Source organism: Panthera uncia, chromosome X (assembly GCF_023721935.1).
Source record: "Panthera uncia isolate 11264 chromosome X, Puncia_PCG_1.0, whole genome shotgun sequence".
NCBI lineage: Eukaryota > Metazoa > Chordata > Mammalia > Carnivora > Felidae > Panthera > Panthera uncia.
This window is the reverse complement of record NC_064817.1, coordinates 40,541,149-40,562,206: the sequence shown is the minus strand read 5'-3', so window position 1 is coordinate 40,562,206 and position 21,058 is coordinate 40,541,149. Positions and strand designations below refer to the sequence as shown.

The following is a 21,058-nucleotide window of genomic DNA, read 5'->3' as shown; positions in this document are numbered from 1 at the left end:
CCCAAGCAGGGGTTTCTACAGGACAAGACAGTTGTTTCTGGAGAGCTCCAGACTGGAGGATCCCGTACAAGTTCAGGATGGTACTCCTTAAACTGCATTATGACAGTGTCCTATAAAGAGACCAGGTGGTCCAGATCAGGGTCAGCACAGGTGTTTCTGTACAAGTTCAGAGCTGTGTTAATGTAGACCATAGGAACAGGTGTTCGTGTCTAGATTCAATCAAGAAATTGTTATCAATAGGGCTAAATTATGCTAGCTCCTGTAACAAACCCAGAATTTTAGAGGATTAACAAATAAATGTTTATTTCTTGCTCATAAAAAGTCCAATGTGAATATTTATTACTGGTCATTCAGGGACTCAGGTAGCTTCCATTTTGTGGCTCTGCTCTCCTCTGAGTCCTTGGGGTTCTCACTATTCAACTGGTATATGGGGAAGGAGAGAGAGTGGGGGATTCCATGAGAGGTTTTTATGGGCCAGGCCTGGAAGAGGTGTATATCATTGCCCATATGCCATTGATCAGAACTCTGTCACATGTCCACATCTAACCATAAAGGAGGTCAGAAAAGTGAATGAGGTTAGGAAAACAGGTTTGATGAGCCAATAGCAGTGCCTGCTACAGGATTCTATAAACCCCAAAGAGCTGCAATGTCCAATGTAGTAGCCACAGTCAGAATAGTGGTTCCTGTACTGGGTGAGGGTGGGACTTCCAGGGCAAGGCCAGGGCTGTCAGAGTTACATCAGGGCTTCCTGTTCGGGGTCAAGAGAGTATTTCCAGAAAGCAAGGTTAGAGGTTCCTATAAAGGATCAGGTCAGAGATTCCTGTCAGTCGAGTTATGGGTTTCTATTGATAGGAAAAGGTTTTCTATAGAGTCCAGTCAGAGGGTTCCAGTATAGTTGTAGGCAAGGCTTCCTGTAGAGGGTCAGGGCTGTGGAGCTAACACATGGTAAGGATAGGAAGCCCTGTACGGTGTGTGTGTGTGTGTGTGTGTGTGTGTGTGTGTGTGTGTGTTGGGGGGGGGGTCCTGTGCCAGGTGAGGCTATAGGTACCTGTAGAAGATGAGGTCTGGGCTTGAAGTAGAGGGTCAGGAAAGGATTTTTTTTTTTTTAAGGAAGGGGATTTCTATGTAAGTTCAAGACTAAAGTTCATGTTAAGAGTGGGAACATGGGTTCTTGTGAGATCAGGAATTGTGTAGAGTGACATGGGGGTGGGGGCGCTCATTGTCAACAATGGAGGCAAGAGATCGTATATTCAGTCAGTTCCTGGAGAGGTTGAAGATGGAATTTCTGCAAAGAGAGCCAGGTATGGGTTCAGAACCAGATTTCATTGGGGCGCCTTTTATTACTAAGCCTAGGTGGCTTAGTCGGTGAAGTGTCCAACTTTGGCTCGGGTCATGATCTCATGGTTTGTGAGTTTGAGCCCGGCATTGGGCTCTCTGCTGTCAGTACAGAGCCTGCTTTGGAGCCTCTGTCCCCCTCTCTCTGTTCCCCTTTCCTACTCATCCTCTTTCTCTCTCAAGAATAAAAATTAAAAAAAAAAAAAACCTGTTCAGAACTAGATTTTATTGCGATTGAAGTGTTTCTAAAATGTTATCTGGAGGGCTAGGCTCCAATACAGTGTGAAGACAGAGGTGTCCTGTGCAAGGTCAAGGCAGGATTCCTATAGAGAGGTCGAGGCTAGTGAAGAGGGTCAGGACAGGTGTTTCTAAAGAGATGGTAAAAGGGCTTCCTTACAGTATGAGTTCACAGATTCCTAACTAGGGTTAAGTCAGAGTTTCCTGTGCCATGGGAGGACGGGGTTTCCTCCTATTCAAGGTGAGGGCTGATATTCCTATCCAGGGTCAGGATGGGTTTCCCGTTGCTAAATAGAGAAAGAGTTCCCTTAGAGTATCAGACTAGGGCAGCCATTCTTCTAGGAGGTGAGGACTGGGGCTCCTGAACAAGGTGGGAGCAGGCATTTCCAGCACAGGTTCTGAAAGGGGTTTCTGTTCAAGACAAGGACAGGGGCTCCTACAAGGTGACAGGGCTGAGGTTCTATGGGGTGACCAGGCAGGCAGGAGGCTTTTAAAGGCCAGGGCAGTTCTGGACAGCCCCTGTAATGAGCATAGCCTGCTGTGATTCCGCAGTGGGCTGGCATGGCGACTAGCTACATAAGTGCTGTTCTAAGGACAACTGCTTACCCCCTACTGTGTTTAGGACATGTGCCCCCCCCCGCCCCCACTCCTTGCAGCCCTTTTCTCTGGGGTTCTAGGAGAAAGCCATAAAGAGAAGCAGCCCAAAAGCAAATTCAGCTGAGTGGATTGAGGAGTGAGTGATGAGAGGGAGAGAGAGGCCAGTTAAGTGTGAGCAAGACTCACATCAGGGGAAGCGGCCCCATCCAAAATCCACTCCTTAAACTCAGTGTGGTCAGGGGGAGTTACTCCAGTTCTGAGCCTTACTTTTTCATTAGTAAAATGAAAATGTAAAATAAGTATCCTTTCTTTGGAGCATTTTTTTGCAGGCGTTCATGAACTAAAGCAACTGAAGCCTCCCAGCCATTGCCCGACCTACACAAACACTCAGCAAATGGTGCTGCTTGCTGTCAGGAGCTGTTGGGGAGTATGGACACTAAGCCTCAGAGCCTGGCTTTGGCCCCGTGTCACCAGTTGTGTGGCCTCAAACGAGCCACTTAACCTCTCTGGCTTAGGATGCCACCCAACTCAGCGCATGTTCCTATGTAAGGGTTTTCCTTTTTGGAAGAACAGATCCCACTGTGGGCAGAGCCATTCACCCAGGTGAGTAGGTGTGTTACAGAGGGAGTTGGCACTACGGGGAGCTCCCCCACATATGGGGTCTAAATATTCACCCCCAGATGCTATTTTGTTCTCCTAATCTTCCCTTCTCCTTCTCTTCCATTTCCCACAGAGCTGCAGGCCGAGCTGGGCCGAGAGAGATAAGAGATGAATGACAGGGAAGGCCCACGGACAACCCCATGGTCCTGCACTGGCCATCTGACCTTCTTGCCAGCTACCATTCCAGCCCCAGCCCTCCCCCTTTCCTGTCCTGCACATGCCTTTTGTTCTCTGGAAGGGGGTCCATCATTTAGACCAACTGAAACCATACATGTCGATACTTCCATGAACAAGTATACACAGAGCTGCTTACATTGTCAGGCACTCGGAGACACTGTGACATGGCACATACCACATGATATATGCTCACACACACACAGAGACTTGCGTAGGAATACTTACCAGCCCCACGGAGATACCCTGCCCTGTGGACCTTCATCATCACATTGTTATGCCACCACACCCCACCACACAGTCTTTGTTCAACATTCCAAAAGTGTTTATCAATCAAGTTCTCTTTTTTTAAGTTTATTTATTTTTGAGAGAGAGAGAGAACAAGCTTTGGAGGGGCAGAGAGAGAAGGAGAAAGAGAATCCCTCACTGTCAGCGCAGAGCCCGATTCTGCTGGAACTCACAAACTGTGAGATCATGACCCGAGCCAAAATCAGGAGTCAGACACTTAACTGACCGAGCCACCCAGGCGCCTCTCGATCACGTTCTATGCCCCCTACGTGTGCCATCACACTGTCTCAAAGATCACAGCGGTGCACAGTCACACCAACACAACACCACATGTTTCTTCTGCATTCGCCGTCACACATGCACTTCCACATCCTCTCATGCAGTCACCTGTGCCCTGCCTCTCTCTGTCACCTGGTGTCATGCACACCATATTGCAAAGCCTCACCCCCTTAGTCACACACTGCATCTCATGCCGTGGTGTGTGACCATCTCACAACCCAGAAGCTGTCACACAAAGTTTCCTATACACTATTTACAACTGCACATCATAACGCACCGTTGTGAAGTGTCACATATGTTGGCCTCAGCCTCACATGGCCATACATTGTAGCCCTACACTGTCATCAAAGACTCCCAGACAGTGCCATGCACCCTATCTACCATTGCCCTTTATTCAGTCCCACACAGACTCACATCTCCAGTGTTAGGACTCCAGTGGTTTTATTTTACAAAAGCTTTGAAGGTCCAGGCTGGGGGATGTTTTGGGGCCCAGAGGGTTGGGTTGTACAGACTGCTGGCTACATAGGAGAGGGACACCACCTCTGCCCCAAGCCCATGATCTGTGTCCTCATGAGCTGAGTGGGGCCACCACAGTGGTGGTGGTGGTAGGAGGGACAGGGCCTGTGGGGAAGGAGCCTGTGGGCGAACCCAGCAGTGGTCCCGGGAAAGGCATGAGGTGGCTGACAGGCCCTGACAGCACCACGGGGCCCAGGCCCTGGTAGAGATGGGCAGTACTGGGTGGGCCCAGTGTCAAGCCTGAGGCCACCTCCCCACAATTCCCACTACCGCTGCCCCCAGCCACCACCATGAAGCCACCAGCTGGTCCTTCAGCTGCTCCAGTACCTCCCAGACTTGACCCTCGTTTTTTTTTCCCTTTTCCAGATGCCTTGCGGTTTCGAGTCTGAATACCATCCTTCCGCATGGTCAGTGGGCGGTTCACCTGCCAAAAGGGAGGCCATGGATGTTTCCCAACTCCACATCTTTGCTTCTGTGTCTTGACAAGGGAGGCCATTGCTACCGCACTTCTTTAAGGATAGAGAATTGGTTCAAGGACTAGGGAAGCATGACCCTGGTGTGGCACAGGTATTGTCCTAAGAAACCCCAAGGTTGTGAAGCCCTGGGCTTGGGAAAGCCTCTGGGGCTGATGGAGCTACAAGGCAGGGGAGTGGCAGCTGATGGCTGGGGAGGAGGAAGAGGGAGATAGAGGAGGGACAGGAGGGAGTGGAAGGGAGTGAGAAGATAAAGAAATGGAGCAGGGAGGGATGAGGACCAAGGAGGAGGGGAATAGAGAAGGAAGGAGGGGGGAGAAAAGAAGAGAGAGAAGGTTATGAGGGGAAGCAAAGGTGGGGGCGGAACAGGAGCAGGGAGGAGGGAGGCTCTGAGGGGCAGGGCAGGGCAGGGCGAACCTGGTGTAGCTTGTAGTAGAGGCCGCAAGCATTGCACACAGGGTCCCCACTGGCATTTCTTCGCCACAGTGTCGTGGTGGTTGTCTGGCAGTTGGTGCACTGGGTACCTGCCCGTTTGCTGACAATCTGGGGGAGAGAATATGAGGATCAACCCACTGCGGGGTGGAGGACCTAAGAGGTAAGGGTCAGGTTGAAGGCCGGGCTTCCTGTGCAGGGCGAGAACAGATGTACTTGCAGGGTGATGACTGTGGGTTCTGAATGGGGCAAGAGCGGGGCCTCCCGACCAGAATAGGGGACTTTGGTATTGGGGGTGAGACTCCATCAGTGATGGCCAACTTTGGCCATACATTGGAATCACTCGGGGAGTTGAAAACCTGATGCCCAGGCAGCACCCCTGACCAATGAAATAGATACGTCTAGGGGAGTGCCCAGGCCCCTGTGGTTCAGAGCATCCTAAGGTGATTCCAGTGTGAAGCCAAGGACGAAAACACTGCTGTGCAGGGAGAGGATAGGGTTCCTGCACGTAGCCTATGAAGGTAGGTTGAGGATAGGCATTCCTATGCAGAGCTGGGTTCCTGTATGGATGGGGAAGGGATGGGGGCTATGGATTCTCATAGAGCATGAGGACAGGGATCCCTGCACAGGGTGAGAACAACAGTTCCTAGGTGGAGGCAGACAGGCTTGGGGTCTTACCAGGCGCTTCTTGGGCCGGATGAGGGGCCTGTTCTGTCCATTCATCTTGTGATAGAGGCCACAGGCATTGCATAGGTAGTGGCCCGTCCTGTCCCGCCGCCACAGTGGAGTGGCTGTTGCTCCGCAGTTCACACACTCCCTGGCCTCTGATGGGGTGGACAAAGGGGTTGGGGGATCCCAGGCTCAGCCCAACTTTGCTTTGCATGCCGCCCTACCTCATCCTCCCTCTCCCTTTTTGGAGATCTCACCACAGGGGGGCAAGGGCAGCGTTCCGCGAAGCTTGGGAGAGGAATAGGCCGCTGGATTGAGGGGGCTCCCGGTGGGAGAGAAGAAGGCACTGGAAAAGTCAGGACCCCCATAGGCACTGCTGGGGACAGGGATTGATGAAGGCAGTGCAGGCCCCAGCGTCAAGAGGTCTGGACTTAGCCGCTCTGTCTTTAAGGTCTCCAGGAAGCTGCTGCCACCTTTGCCTTCTGGGTCTTCTGTGGCCTGGGGAGGGGAGTCCTCGCGGGTGGGGCACACAGTCGAGGCAGGGTAGAGCCCAGTCTTGCCATAGGTCCAGCCAGCATATGGTGAGCCGCCTGGGATCCCCTCCATACAGTTGAGCAGTGGGTACACCTGAAAGACTGTCGTGGAGGGTGGGTATGGGAAAGAAGGAGGGATCAGTCTGAAGCCATCCTGCTGTCAGGATGCAGTGGTGCCCAAGAACCCCAACAAAGTGGCCAAGTTTCCAATCTTCCCACAGGCAACCAGAACAGCTGCTGGCCATTGGGTAACTCCTGGGTCCTGAGCCCCCCTGGTCATTTTGACAGCTGCAGTAGCCTCCACCTATTTCCAAATGGGTTTTGAGGGTGACTGTTGGGATTTGGAGCCCCGGGGATCACTTGACAACTAGGGCTACCGCCGCCTGCTTCTAGCATTGCTTTCCAACATGGCTACCCCAAGACAGGAGATGGGGGAGCATTGGCATTCCCAGGCCTGGACCTAGCTGGGGGAAGTGGTTAGCTCATCCATGTGAAGGTTTCCAGCTATTTTCAAGATGACCTCCTAGTGGGATTCTGCCCCAGCTAAGGGTCACCATGGCAGCCCAGACAGCATGGAGCCGGTGCTAAGACAGCCACCCAAAGGAGTTACCTGGGGAGTGCCGGTAGGCCTCAGCATCCCTGTAGTAGGCCAGTGCTGCAGCTGCGGGGGTGGCGGTGCTGGGGGCAGTGGAGGAGGCCGCTGCATCCAAGCCCTCAGGCCCAGAGGGGAAGAAGACCCCCGACTCTGGTGGCGAGGATACCAAGGCAGGGTCCACAAATTGGGGCAGGGACTCCGAGGTCCCCAGGGCCCCTAGGCCAGGGAACTCCATGGGGCCTCGGGTTTGTCCTGTGAGAACAGGAGGGGCTCTTCAGACTGCGAAATTCTCCCTCCCTTCCCACTCCTCCTTACCTCCTTTCTCCCCTTCCTGTTCCATTCCCTCAATCTTCATAGCCCTCCTGTCTTCCTCCCTGGCCCACATCTGTCTCCGTCCTTCCCTCCATCATCTCCTCCTTCCTTCTTCCCCTCTGTCTTCCCTCCTTCCTCTTCCCTTTCTTCTCTCTCCTTCGTCCCATCTCTTCTTTTCACTTTTCCCACAATTTCCCTTCTTTCTCCTCTCCTCTTCCCCCTCTTCCTTCTTTTCCCACTCCTGCCTCCCCCTCCTCTCCCTTCCCCTCACCCCCTCTCCCTGGTCCCACCTCTCTTCTCTACTTCTGTCTCTTCCCCCTCCTCCTCTCCTTCCTCCTTCCTCAGCCCCCACCTCCTCCTCTTCCCCTTTCTACCTCTCCGCCTCTCCTCATTTTCTCTTTCCCTCCTGCCTCTCTCCTTCCTCCTCTCTCTTTTCCTCTTCCTTCATCCTTCTTCTCTTCCTCTCTGTTCCTCTCTTTCTCCTTGCCTCATTTTCTCCCCTCCTACTCCTCTTTCCCCCCTGCCGCCATCCTCTCTGTCTCCTTCCCCTCTAGAAGAGTCTGGGTGGGGTGTACTGGGGTGCAGAACCAGAGTCCCTTGAACAGCTTGTCACCCCTAGGACCTTGGGGTTCACCCTTCTGTGCTCCCCAACTTCATCCCTATCTGTTGCATCTTCTGACTTTCTCAGAAACCCATGGTTTCCGGCTTGACTCCTCCCTCCCTAACCTCCGTTGGGTCTGCAGACAAAGGGCCCCCTCAGTTCCTCCCTGCCATGGGGGGGTCAGTACCCCCCACTGCTTATCTCTGCCATCCCCGCCCAACTTTTGAAATCACCCCAAGGCCACTGGCTTCCTCTGAGGAGGGGGACAGGTGGGAGGTGTTCCCCCTACTCGTACCCTCTGCCCTGGGGAGGTCTGCCATAGTTCTGCTTTCGGGTTCTTTCAGTCCCCACCAGCCCCAGCGCTCAGTTTCCCCATCTGCCAGATAGGAGGTGGTGACAGGGGCCCAGCTAAGACCTGTGAGATGGCGGCTTGGTCTCTGTCCTTCCCTGTGTGCATATCTATGTCCCTGTGTCTCTTTCCTGGTGACACTCTCTCTTGTCCAGCCTGGCCCTCTAGATTTCTCTCCCATCTTTCTATGCTACCATGATGTATCTTGCCCTCTCTCTTTCTGTGCTTTTGTAAACATATGATGTTTTCCTTCCCTCTCTCTCTATTTCCATGTCTCTGTTTCTGGTTGTCTCTCTCCATCTTTATCTCTGTGTCTTTTATCTTCTTCTGTTTCTCTTTTCCTTCCCTCTCTAGTCAGTCTCTGAATGTCTCTGCTTCTCTCCCATTCTGTCTCTTTCTGCTTGTCTCCTTCCTCTTTCCCTTTCTTGATCTCACTCTTGCTTTCACTCTCTCAGCCCTCTGGCCTTATTTCCACGTCTGTCTTACTAGTCCCACATCTTTGCCCATACCCCACTCCACACAGCCCAGGTGAGGAGCCAGAAAACCTACCCCTGCCCCTGACTTGCCCCCATGGTTCTGAAAGCCTCAGTTTCCCTGTCCTTGGGGTGGAATGACAGAGATAGAGTAGAAGGCCATCTTCAGACGCCCAGCCTATGTGACCTGCTGTGTGAACATGCTAAAGGTAGGGCTCAGCATTGGGGGTTGTGCTGGCAAATAGATTAGCCTGTAGTTCTGTCTACCACTAACTTCTAGGTGCCAGGATCCGTGCTGACTGTGCCTGAAGAAGGTATCTTGCCTCTTCTTCTCAGTTTCCATCTCTTTCCTCTCTGACTCTCCGTGGTTCTTTCTGTCTGTGAGTATCTTTCCTTCTCCATTCCTGTCTTGCTCTTTTTCTTCCCCTGGGTCTCCTTTGTTTTCCTTCCATCTCTGTCTCTTCCTTTGAGTATCTCTTTCTCTGTTTCTCCTTTCTTTTTTTCATGTCTGTCTCTTGCTCTTTTTCTTTGTCTCTTTTTCTCCCCATGTCTCTCTCTTTCTCCCTTCCTTCTCTGTCTACCTGTCTCTTGCTCTTTTCATCTCTGTCACCACTGTTCCTTTATCCCCCCTCATCCTCACCTCACCCCCCAGCCCTATGACCTCCCCCCAGCCCCACTGTGCCACATCACTGCACCTAGCACCTTGGCGGGTCCAGGGCTGCCCCCCCCTCCTGTGGCAGGGGCCCAGCCCGCCCTCCCCCCCCCCCCCAGTTATCACTCTCCGGACAGAGATAAAGTTTATCTCGAGGCTGGGGGATATGAAAGCTCCTTATCAGCTGCCCCACTAGAGTAAGTGCTGCCCCAACGGGCAGCAGGCAGCAGGCTGGCACCCTCACCTCTCCCTTGGCCCAGCCCCTCACCCCAGGTAACATCCCTATCCGAGCCCTCAAAGGAGGGTCTCTTGGGACTGAAGGGAACAGAGATGGGGTCTGGGGGCAGATGAGTCTTGGGAGGCTTTGCGGTAGAATTTGAGGGCCAGATAGGGGGTTGAGTCAGGGAGAGGTTGGGGGTATAGCTATAGAGTTTGGGGAAAGCAGATATGGGGTTTGAGGAGGAGAGACAAATTGGAAAGGTCACATTGTGGGATCAGAAATTGGTTAGAAAAGCAGAGACAAGATTGGGAATCTGAGGTGAAGCTTGAGAGTCAGATAAAGTTGAGAAGTTAGGATGTGGTTTGGGGGTCAAAGATGGATTCTGAGGGTCGTGGACAAGTTTGGGAATTCCGTGGGTTTCACTGGAGCAGAGATGGAGTTTAGTGGTCAGAGATGGGCTTGGACAGGCAGAATATGTCTGATAGAGATGGGTTATGGAAGCAGAGGAGGAGTTTAAGAACCAGGATGGAATTGTAGTGGAGAAACATTTGGGGCCAGAGGAGATCTGGGAGGGCCAGAGACATATTTTGGGGTTGGGATTGGGGTTTAGGGAAGGTAGGCATGAGGATTCATTTGGCAGAAAAGACTTAGGGGAGTAGACTTGGTGTTTGGAGTGACAGACATTTTGGTGTGCAGGCCAGGGGTTGGCAGAGAGTAGCGGTTTGGGGGAATCAGAGAAGTCACACAGAACAAATACGGGGTTTGAGAGGCACAGTTGGGGATAAGAGGATGGAGTTAGGGTTCAGGGGACTGGAGAATTTGGAGCAGAAAACAGGATGGGGAGCGGACAAGGGCATGGGGAGCAGAGACAGACATGGGGGAGCACAAGTGAGCTTTGGGGGAGAACTCAGAGATAGAAACAACTCCAGATGAGTGAAAAGCAGATTCAGAGCAGAGAGGATTTGGGGGATAAGAGATGGGGTATGGGGAGCAGAATTAAGGCATCAGGGGAACAGATATCTTGGAAAGAGAGGATGGGAGTCAGGGCAGAAGGAGGTGGGTTTTGGGGAGTGGGTTCAGGGTAGAGATCGGGGGTTGGAAAGATAGAGGTGGTTTTAAGGAGCTGTGAAGGGTTTCAGGGGTGGTAGACACTTTGGGGACCAGCGGTAGATTGGGGAGCCTAGAGTAGGCTGGAGGAATAGCCTTGAGGTGAGGGATAGCAGGCCTGGGGTTTGCCTTGCTGGGAGCTCTCGGTGGGGGGGCTGAGACTGACCTGGGCTGGTTGGTGCGGAGGGTTCAGCCGCTTTGGGGATGTGGCGAGTTCAGTGTGATCCCGGGGGGTGTCCTGGCTAGCCTTGGCCTTTGAGGCTCCCTTCCTCCTTCCCTCCCTCCCTCCCCTCTCCCTCCTCCCTCCTCCCCAGGGAGTGGCTGGTGCCCCAGTGGGTGGAGCAGACGGGGGGAGGGGGCGGGTTCCTTGCTGGTGGGGCACCTCTTGGGCAGTGGGGCGTTCTTGTGCCCCATCTGCCCACCCTGTGGATTCGTGGACCCTGTTCAACTTGGGCTCCCATGGACTACAGTGTCCAGCCAAACAAAGCGGGCTGAAGCCAAGATAAAGTGACAATAGCAGATACAGTTTTATTACTGTACTAAGCCTATGACTGTACAGTTTTATGACTGTACAAAGTTCCTACTGTGCGCTAGGTCAGGTTCAGGCTTGGCCCTTATGTATGTGAATCTTCCTGGCCACAGGGAGAGGAGGGATGTGATTGTACCCATTTTGCAGGCAAGAAGAATGAGGCTCAGAGAGGTTCGGTGGGGTTTGAACCCCAGGCTCAGGCTCAGCCTGGGGGCCAGCCCAGGCCAGGACTGGCAGGAGGCAGGGGCACACTCAGTGCCCCACTGGGGCTTACGCCAGCTCCGGCCTGTCCTGGGGCAGCAGATAAGTCTTATCAGATGGAAGAGACTGTGGCTGTTGGCTCCGCGGTAACAGGCTGTCTTGGGATGGGGGCGGGGCTCGGGGGGCCACCCAGGGACAGTGGCCTCAACTTATTGCCCGCCATGCTGCTTTGGAGGCGGGAAACAAGTGGGACCCAGGGTTGGTTTCTCTGCAGGTTCTTGAGGAGTGGGATAGGGTGGGGGAAGGGAAGAACTGAAGGGATAGAGAAGGGAGAGGGGCAGAGAGCAAGAGACAGAGAGAGACAGAAAGAGATGGAAATGGGAAGACACAGAAAAAGTGACACAGCTGGAAGGAGGCAGAGAGGGGCACAGAAAGAAAGGCAAGACAGAGAAGAGAGAGAGAGACACCAAGAGAGCCAAAACAGTGAGGGAGACGCAAAGAGAAGGAGACATAGAGAAGGACAGAAGGCAAAAGATATGGCCTGAAAGCAACAGAGGCCAAGGACACAGGTGGAGAAACTGAGAAGGGAGACAAAGATGATGTTGTAGAGAGGGAGACAGAGACAGAGAGGTATGCACAGAGTCTGAGAGGAAGTCCATGAGACCCCAGGTGTCAGGCTGGGGTATACCCTGGGCAGGTGGTGCTGGTGTGGGTGGGACAGGGTTGACGTGACCCCTGTGATCTGTGGCTCTACCCTCAACTTGCTGAGAGGGACCTCCGGAACTTCTGCACCTCAGTCCCTACCTTTCTGCCCTTCCTCCCTCCCCCAAATAGTAACAACAGTGACAACAACCAGTGTCTCATGCTGACATAGACCCCAGGCCAGTCCTGTTCTGAGCACTTTGTCCATGTAAAATCAATGGATGCACATGTACACAGTAGGTGTCCAACTTGGGACCCACAGCTTGGGTAAGTTGTGTCCAACTTACCCCATAGAGCAGGGGTGAGACTACCCAGTTGTGGCCCCAGGACTCCACAGGACAGAGCACTCTCCTGACCATCCATTCTACAGATGGGGAGACTGAGACCTGCCAAGGGCACAGGGCAGTGATGCACCCCTGGGCCCGTTGGGCCTGCTCACCCACTGGCTACCCCACATGGAGCTTGCCATCCCCATCCTGCCTCCACGGGCTTCATTGTCCTTATAAGCAAAATTGGAGGTTAGAGGAGGAAAGAGAACAGGGCTATGACTTTGCATTTATTGAGCTCCCACTGTGTGCCACGTCCTGTCATGAGCCTTCATGAGTAAGAAGGGGTATGAAGACCCCTGGGACTTAAGTGGCAATGCTTTCAGGACTTCCACTCTGGAGCCAACTTGCCCTCATTTATAGACTGCCCTAACCACCTACTGGCCATGTGGCCTTGGACGAGTTACTGGCCCCTCTGGACCTCAGTTCCTCATCTGTAGAGATGGGGTAATAATAGTGGCTACTCCCTATGGTGATTGGGACAGCTACATAAGATTTAATCCTTTAAGTGATTTTAACTCACTTGAATCTGAAATCTCAATAAATGTTAGGTATTCTTATTTATTTACTGAGTGCCTACTGTATACAAGGGATAGTACTTGAACTTTTTTTTTTTAATCTTTTTTTTTTTAACATTTATTTTATTTTTGAGACAGAGAGAGACAGAGCATGAATGGGGGAGGGTCAGAGAGAGGGAGACACAGAATCCGAAATAGGCTCCAGGCTCTGGGCTGTCAGCACAGAGCCCAACTCGGGGCCGGAACCCACGGACCGCGAGATCATGACCTGAGCCGAAGTCGGCCGCTTAACCGACTGAGCCACCCAGGTGCCCCAGTACTTGAACTTTTTTTACTAGCACTACTAATTCTAGTAATAATGCTGATAATATGCAACACCAATATCAATTTTAATTGATTGATATTTAATCCTAATTCTGATATTGATGTTAGCACTAATGCTAATCTTAATAGTGGTAGTAATACCAATTTTAAATCTAATAATTATTATTCCTATTCTAGCCACAGCCATACGAATACTAATTCTGATACAAATACTTCTCTTAGCACTAATACAGTAATAACAACAGTATTGTTGGCTGAACCTCCCCAGGCACTGTGCGAAATGCTCTCCATGCCTAATTTTATCCCATTCTCACCAGGTCCTGGTGGTATAAGTGCATACAATTGCCCGCATCTTCCAGATTGGGAGTAGGCTCAGAGAATGAAGATGTTTGTCCGAGGCCCTGTGTTCTTGTCTCAACTCTGACACTGATTTGCTGTGTGATTCCTGGGCTGGCCACCCTCTAAGCCTCAGTTTCTTTGCCTGGATAATGGGTACAATCATAGAACCCACAGCGAATGTTGTCGAGGGGCCACTCAACACAGGTCCTGCCTGGCACACCATAAGTGACAAACTCTGTAATGGTAATTCTTCTTATTGTTATTTTCATTAGAAACAGCAGTTGCAGTATTGGGAGCAAGGTAGGGAAATCTGTCCTCCTCAGGAAGGACAGGCTGGAGGCACATCTCAGACAAGAGTTTGGCCACTGGACGCAGCCTATTTCTTCATAACTGGAGCAGAGAAAGGGCTTAGGAAGGGAAGTAAAGGGTGGGGAGTGGGGGCCTCAGAGCCCTGCCTCCATCAAGAACCAGAAACCCTGAGGCTCTGAGGCCAAGCTTCACCCCATTCCCTCCCCCATCCCCGTGGAGGGGGCACAGGCCCAGAAGTCTGTGGGCGACAGTTCAGTCAGCAGGGAGGCAGCTGGGAGTGGGCAGATAAGGGAATCGGCAGGGCCAGGCCAGGCTTTGGGAGAGACCCACAAGGGTGGGGGTGGGGGTGGGGTGTCCAGGCCAAGCGTCCTCTCTGTCAGGCCTCCATTTAAGACTCAGCTCCAACATCCTCTCTTCCTAAAAGGCTTCCTTGACTGATTCCCTTCTTCCTGGCATCTTCTAGAGCTTTCTCTGTGCCCATAGTATGTGGACTATTTGTGCCTCTTCCAGACTGGAATCCACCAGGGCAGGGGCAGAACCTAAGTCTCCTTGGTGTCAGTAGTGCAGAGAGGAAACATCAAAGCCTGGCTGAGGAGTCAAATGTTTGTCTCAGAACCGAACTGTTGTTTTTTTTTTCATTTTTCAAAAATGTTTGTTATTTGAGAGAGCACGTGCAAGCTGGGGAGAGACAGAGAGAGAGACAAAAGATATGAAGCAGGCTCTGCGCTGATATCAGAGAGCCTAACGTGGGGCTCAAACTTACGAACATGCGAGATCATGACCTGAGCCAAAGTCAGGCACTCAACCAACTAAGCCACCCAGATGCCCGTTTCATTTTTTTAAGAGAAAAGTATAAAGGATACTTTAACAACCATTCACCCTTGTCAGACATTAGTATTCTGCTCCATTTGTTTCAGATACTTTTAAAAGAAATATGTTATTACAGATACAGTTAAAGTTCTTACACAAATTCTATTTTCCTTTCTCCTTCCACTACCTTGAGTTTGGTGTTTATCTTCCTCATGTATATTTTTATTCTATTACTCCATACGTATGTATCCATAAACAGCATACAATAGTGGGGTTTTCGGCTTGTTTTTGAACTTCATATAAATGGAACCATATAGTTATGTTTCTTTTGTTCTACTTAATGTTTGTGACATTCATCCACATTGTTGTATGTATTAATAGTTAATTCTTTTTTATTGAGATGTAATTCACATACCACAAAATTCACCCTTTTACTTATTTATGTACTTATTTTTAAGTATTTATTCTGAGAGAGAGAGTGCATATGCACGTGTGAGCAGGGGAGAGGCAGATAGAAGGAGAGAGAGAAATCTCAAGCAGACTCTGTGCTGTCAGCATGGAGCCTGACGTGGGGCTCGATGCCATGAACCATGAGATCATGACCTGAGCTGAAATCAAGAGTTGGACGCTCAACCAACTGAGCCACCCAGGTACCCCAGAAGTCACCCTTTTAAAGGGTGCATTTCAGTGGTTAGTACAGTCACAAGGTTATACAACTACGACCACTGTCTACTTCCAGAACATTTTCATCATCCCCAAAACAATCCTGTACCTATCAGCAGGCATTCCTCATAATATTGTCTGTCTCCCCTCAATCCCTGGAAACCACTAATCTACTTTCTGTCTCATAGATTTGCCTATACTGGACTTTTCATATGAATGGAATCATATGTGGCTTTTTGTGACTGACTTCTTTCACTTTGCATAAAGTGTCCAAGGTTCATTCATGTTGTAGCATAGATCAAAACTTCATTCCTTTTTATGGCTGAATAATATTTCATTGTATGAACATTCTACATTTTGCTTGTCCATTTGTCTAATAAGTTGACAATTTTGGGGATCGTGAATAATGCTGCTATAAACATTCATGTTAAAGTTTTTACGTAGACGTATATTTTCAGTTCTCTTGGGTATATATCTAGGAATGGAGTTGTGGGGCCATACGGCAGTTCTGTGTTTAACTTTTTGAGAAATTGCAGAAGGATTCTCCACAGCAGTTGTATGAGGATTCTAATTTATCGACATCTTCTCCAAAACTTGGTATTGTTTCTCTTTTTTTACATTTTTAATTTTTTTTTTTGGAGAGAGGGTGCAAATGATCGAGGAGCAGAGAGAGAGAGAGAAAGAGAGAGAGAGAGAAAATCCCACGAGGGGCAGAGAGTGGGAAGGAGAGAGAAGTGGGGCTCACCTGAAGTGAGGCTCAAGCTCACCCAAAGCAGGGCTCATTCTCACCCAAATCAGGGCATGAGCTCACCTGAAGCAGAGAACAAGCTCACCCAAAGGGGGGCTCAAGCTCACCTGATGCAGGACTTGAACTCACGAACCATGAGATCATGACCTGAGCCAAAGCCAGATGCTTATCTGAGCAGGTGCCCCCTCTTTTTTTTAAGTTTATTTATCTTGAGAGAAAGAGAAAGAGAGAGCAGGGGGAGGAACAGAGAGAGAGGGAGAGAGAATTCCAAGTGGGCTCTGCGCTATGGGGCTCAAACTTACAAACTGCAAGATCATGACTTGAGCCCAAATCAAGAGTTTGACACTTAACCAACTGAGCCACCCAAGCACCCCATATATTGTTTCTCTTTTTGATTCTGGTCATCCCAGTTGGTGTGATGTGACATCTCATTGTGTTTTTGGTTTGATGTCCCTAATGACTAATGATGTTGAGCATCTTCTCATGTACTTGTTGGACATCTGTAGGTCTTCCATAGAGAAATATCTATTTAGATCCTTTGCCCATTTTTAATTGGGTTATCTTTTTATTGTCAAGTAGTATGAGTTCTTTATATATTCTAGATGCTAGTCCCTTATCAGATATGTGATTTGAAAATATTTTCTCCAATTGTTGGGTTGCTCTTTTACTTTCTTTTGCTCCTTGAAGTGCAAAAGCTTTTAGTTTTCATGAAGTCCAATTTATCTAGTTTTTCTTTGGTTGCTTATGTGTTAGGTGTCATATCTAAGAAACCATTGCCTAGTCCAAGGTCACAAAGATTTATGCATGTTTTCTTCTAAAAGTTTTATAGTTTTAGCTCTTACATTCATGTCTTCTCTTTATTTTGGTTAATTTTTATATATGGTGTGAAATAGAGGTCCAGTTTCATTCTTTTCCATGTGGATATCCAGTTGTCCCAACACCATTTGTGGAAAAGATTGTTCTTTCCCCATTGAATTGTCTAGGCACGCTTGTCAGAAATCAGTTGCCCATAATGTATGAGTTTATTTCTGGACTCTCAATTCTATTCCATTGACTTATATATCTTTTTTTTAAGTTTATTTATTTTGAGAGAGACTGAGACAGCATGAGTAGGGGAGGGGCAGAGAGAGAAGGAGAGAGAGAATCCCAAGCAGACTCCACGCTGCCAGCACAGAGCCTGACACGGGGCTCAAACCCATGAAACCATGAGATCATGACCTGAGCCAAAACCAAGAGTTGGATGCTCAACCAACTGAGCAACCCAGGTGCCCCATTTATTTATCTGTTTTTATGCCAGTACCACATCACCTTGATCACTATAGCCGTGTAGTACATTTTTAAATCGGAAACTGTGAGTCCTCCAAATGTGTTTTTCTTTTACGAGATTGTTGTAGCCATTCTCGGTCCATACCATTTTCATATGAATTTTAGGATCAGTTTGTCGCAAGCTTGGATTCTGATATGAATGGCACTAAACCTGTAGATCAGTTTGGTGAGTATCGCCATATTAATGCTATAAAGTCTCCAATCCATTAATTTATGATATATTTTCATTTATTTAAGTCTTATTTAATTTTTTAATGTTTATTTGTTTTTGAGAGAGAGAGAGAGCAAGCAGGGGAGGGGCAGAGAGAGAGGATCTGAAGCAGGCTCCGCACTGACAGCAGAGAGTCCATTGTAGGGCTCGAATCCGCAAACCGTGAGATCATGACCTGAGCCAAAGCTGGTCACTTAACTGATTGAACCACCCAGGCACCTCAGTGTTATTTAATTTCTTTCAACAGTGTTTTATGGTTTTTAAGTATACAAGTCTTATCCATCTTTTGTTAAATTTATTACTAAGTAGTTTATTCTTTTTTATGCTATTGTAAATGGAATTGTTTTCTTCATTTTTGGATTGTTCGTTGCAAGTATATAGAAATATGATTAAATCTTGTATGATCTAGTATCCTGCAACCTTGCTGGACTCATATATACATAAAACGTAGTCTCACATATATATGTAATGGTTTTGTTGTGGGTTCCTTAAGATTTTCTCTGTATAAGATCATGTCACCTGCAAATACTGATAGTTTTACTTCTTTTTTTTTCCCAATCTGGATGCTTTTTATTTCTTTTTCTTGCCTAATTGCCCTGACTAGGACCTCCAGTATGTTGTTGAATAGAAGTGGTGAGAAGGGACATCTTTGTCTTGTTCCTGATCTCTTAAGAGAAAGTTTTTAGTCTTTCATCATGAAGTATGATATTAGCTATAGGTTTTTTGTAGATGCACTTTTTAAAAATTTCAGTGTAGTTTTTTTTTTTAAGTAATCTCTATATCCAACATGGGGCTTGAACTCACGACCCTGAGATCAAGAGTTGCATGCTCTACCGAGCCAGCCAGGCACCCCATTTTGTATACTCACTTTATCAGGTTGAGGAAGTTCTCATTTGTTCCTAGTTTGTTGAGTACTTTTATAAATGAAACGGTATTGAATTTTGTCAGATGCTTATTCTGTATCTGTTGAGAAGATCATGTGGTTTTTGTCCTTTATTATTATGGTATGTTACATCGGTTTTCTTATGTTGAGCAAATCTTGCATTTCTTGGATCAATCCCACTTGGTTATGGTGTATAATCCTTCTTATATATTGCTGAATTCTATTTACTAGTATTTTGTTGAAGATTTTTGCATCTATATTCATAAGAGATACAGGTCTATAGTCTTCTTGTTGTGTTTGTGTCTGGTTTTGGTATTAGGTTAGTGCTGACCTCATAAGTTTATTCCCTTTTATGGCTGAGTAGTATTCCATGGAATGGATGTATCATGGTTTGTTTAACCATTCGTCTGTTGATGGACATTTGGATTGTTTCCAGACTTTTCTGTGTTACAGCACACCTGCAATTTACAAACTCATACTTCTCTGTCTGTGCACACACATGTGAAAGAGTTTCTCCGGGGCAGAGGATATCAGTCCATCTTTCCATTCATTCACCCACCCACCCATCTATCCATCCATTCATCTATGTACGTATTCATTCATTTACCCACCTGCCACCCACTCTCCCTCCCTTCCTCCCTCCTTTTCTCCTTCTTTCCCTCATTTCTATTTCCTTTCTTCCTTTCATAAGTCATCTATCTCCAGGCATATGACATCTGGGTCCAAGGCAAGCTGTCTTTTTTTTTTTAAGTTTATTTATTTATTTTAAGAGAGCAAGAGAGCATGCAAGTGAGAGCAGGGGGGGGAGAGAGAGAGAATCCCAAGCAGACTCCTCTCTGTCAGTGCGGAGCCTTATGTGGGGCTCAAAACCACAAAATGAGATCATGACCTGAGCCGAAACCAAGAGCTGGATGCTTAACCAACTGAGCCACCCAGGCACCCCTCCCCCCGCTTTTAAGTTTATTTATGCAAGCTGTCTTTTAAAAATAGGCAGGAAGCGTGGCCCAGGCGGCCCTGGGTGCCTAGCTGCTGGGTGGCCTCTGGGTCTGGGTGGCCTCTGTAGCCTGGGGGTAGTAGTGCTGGAGGTGGCAACCAGCAGTGCCCCAGGGACCCTGTACCCTTGCCAGGCACCACAGCAGTAGGAGGGCCACTGGTTTCTGTACGACAGAGCAGCAGGTACAGTAGCCATGCCCTGCTCTCCTATGATGGGATCAACCATTAGAAGGTGCTAATCCCCTGCAAGAGATAATTTGAAAAATTTTGTTCTATAAGGACAGAGTGATGTTTCAGATTGAATAAGCCACCAAGCAGTGCGCCAAGATCACCCTGATGGACCCCTGGGACCCTCTAGACATTCCTCAGAATGCCACCTTTGAGGACTAGTTGACGACTAGTTCTCCATAGGGGGCCCCAGGAGCAGATCAAGGTCCAAAAGTGGTCTGACAGAAAGTCAGCTACATCATATGAAATCTGGGTTGGCATTTATGCAGTTAAAAATGGTTATCCTGTCCAGAAAGTCTTCACCAAAACTGTGATACTGTGCATGCAGTTTTTCAACATGCAGCTGGGCATTAAAGACCCCTGGGTGTTTACCCCGCTGAGCACCTGCCAGGTGGCCCAGCCAGAGAGGATGAGTGTGAACTGCACCTGGTAAGCCCATGAATGCAGAAGTGGCAGCATTGGGCATCATCCCCAGCTTGAGAGGGATTGGAGACTTGAGAAATGAGAAACGTCATTGGCGATAAATATCATAATTGAAGGAAGATAAACATTGATGTGGGGTTTTTTTTGTATGTATGATTTTGACTACTCAAGCTATGTATACAGAATGGGGTGGAATGGAGAATGTGTAGTAATATGAACAGAAGAGATAGCTAAGATGGAGATTGCAGACGTTTGTATAGTTTGTGTGGGTGCTGTGCTTTCTGCATGTGCAGGTGTATCTAAGTGTGGTGGCACACGTGGGGTGAGCATCAGCACAAGCAGTTTGCCTTGGCAGGGAGGAGGGTCTCATTACTGACATTGCTGAGAATTGCTGAATTGCTGCCCTGTGGTGATAATAAAATGCAGAATGATTTTAGTCAGTTTTATTATTAATTTTTGAGTTCTCTGCAGATAATGGCCCCTTTATTGCCTGTGCCAGGGTGGTGACAGTTTCCCCTGCCCTGTCTCCTGCTCCCTTGGCCACCGACAAAGTGATTCCTCAAAAATCTCTTCCAGACTTAAGAGCTTTGTGACATGATCTGATTGAGGTAAGTTTGGGGAGGAAATGAAAGGCTATAATACAGAGTAATTATTCCTCAAATAGAAACTTAAAAATGTTTATTTATTTTGAGAGTGAGAGAGCGCATGTGGGAGGGACAGAGAGAGGGAGAGAGAGAATCCCAAGCAGGCTCTGTCTGTGCTGTCAGTAGAGAACTCCATGCGGGGCTCCATCCCATGAACTGTGACATCATGACCTGAGCCGAAATCAAGAGTCAGATGCTTAATCAACAGAGCTACCCAGGTGCCCCTCAAAGAGACATTTTATTTTATTAAAATTTTTTAATGTTTATTTATTTAAATTTTTTATGTTTTTATTTTATTTTTGAGAGACAGGAGAGAACATGAGCAGGGGAGGGGCAGAGAGAGAGGGAGACACAGGATCTGAAGCAGGCTCCAGGATCT

At 48.7% G+C, this 21,058-nt stretch overlaps 1 protein-coding gene and 1 pseudogene across 2 annotated transcripts; one reads left to right on the top strand and one right to left on the bottom strand.

The window, feature by feature from the left end:
• Positions 1 to 3,935: 3,935 nt before the first annotated feature.
• Positions 3,936 to 10,834, bottom strand: GATA1 (GATA binding protein 1). Of its 2 annotated transcripts, XM_049643800.1 has the most exons (7): positions 10,669 to 10,834; positions 8,600 to 8,713; positions 6,804 to 7,040; positions 5,918 to 6,295; positions 5,670 to 5,815; positions 4,977 to 5,102; positions 3,936 to 4,510 (listed from the first exon to the last, which is right to left on the bottom strand). In XM_049643800.1, the coding sequence occupies exons 3-7, from the start codon at positions 7,021 to 7,023 to the stop codon at positions 4,139 to 4,141; spliced, it is 1,242 nt and encodes a 413-aa protein (XP_049499757.1). In that variant the 5' UTR covers positions 7,024 to 7,040; positions 8,600 to 8,713; positions 10,669 to 10,834; the 3' UTR covers positions 3,936 to 4,138. The 2 variants fall into 2 exon arrangements, with proteins under 2 accessions (XP_049499757.1, XP_049499756.1); XM_049643799.1 differs by lacking the exon at positions 8,600 to 8,713.
• LOC125931285 (mammalian ependymin-related protein 1-like) lies at positions 8,724 to 20,490 on the top strand (annotated as a pseudogene).
• The last annotated feature ends 568 nt before the right edge of the window (positions 20,491 to 21,058 follow it).

What these genes read in the sequence shown, in the direction of transcription:
- GATA1 (XM_049643800.1), bottom strand. Translation starts at nt 7,023, where the DNA reads ATGGAGTTCCCTGGCCTAGGGGCCCTGGGGACCTCGGAGTCCCTGCCC. An exon ending in GGCCTACCGGCACTCCCCAG is followed by an intron (nt 6,296 to 6,803) that starts GTAACTCCTTTG and finishes CCTCCACGACAG; the next exon opens with TCTTTCAGGTGTACCCACTG. An exon ending in TCTACTACAAGCTACACCAG is followed by an intron (nt 4,511 to 4,976) that starts GTTCGCCCTGCC and finishes CCCTTTTGGCAG; the next exon opens with GTGAACCGCCCACTGACCAT.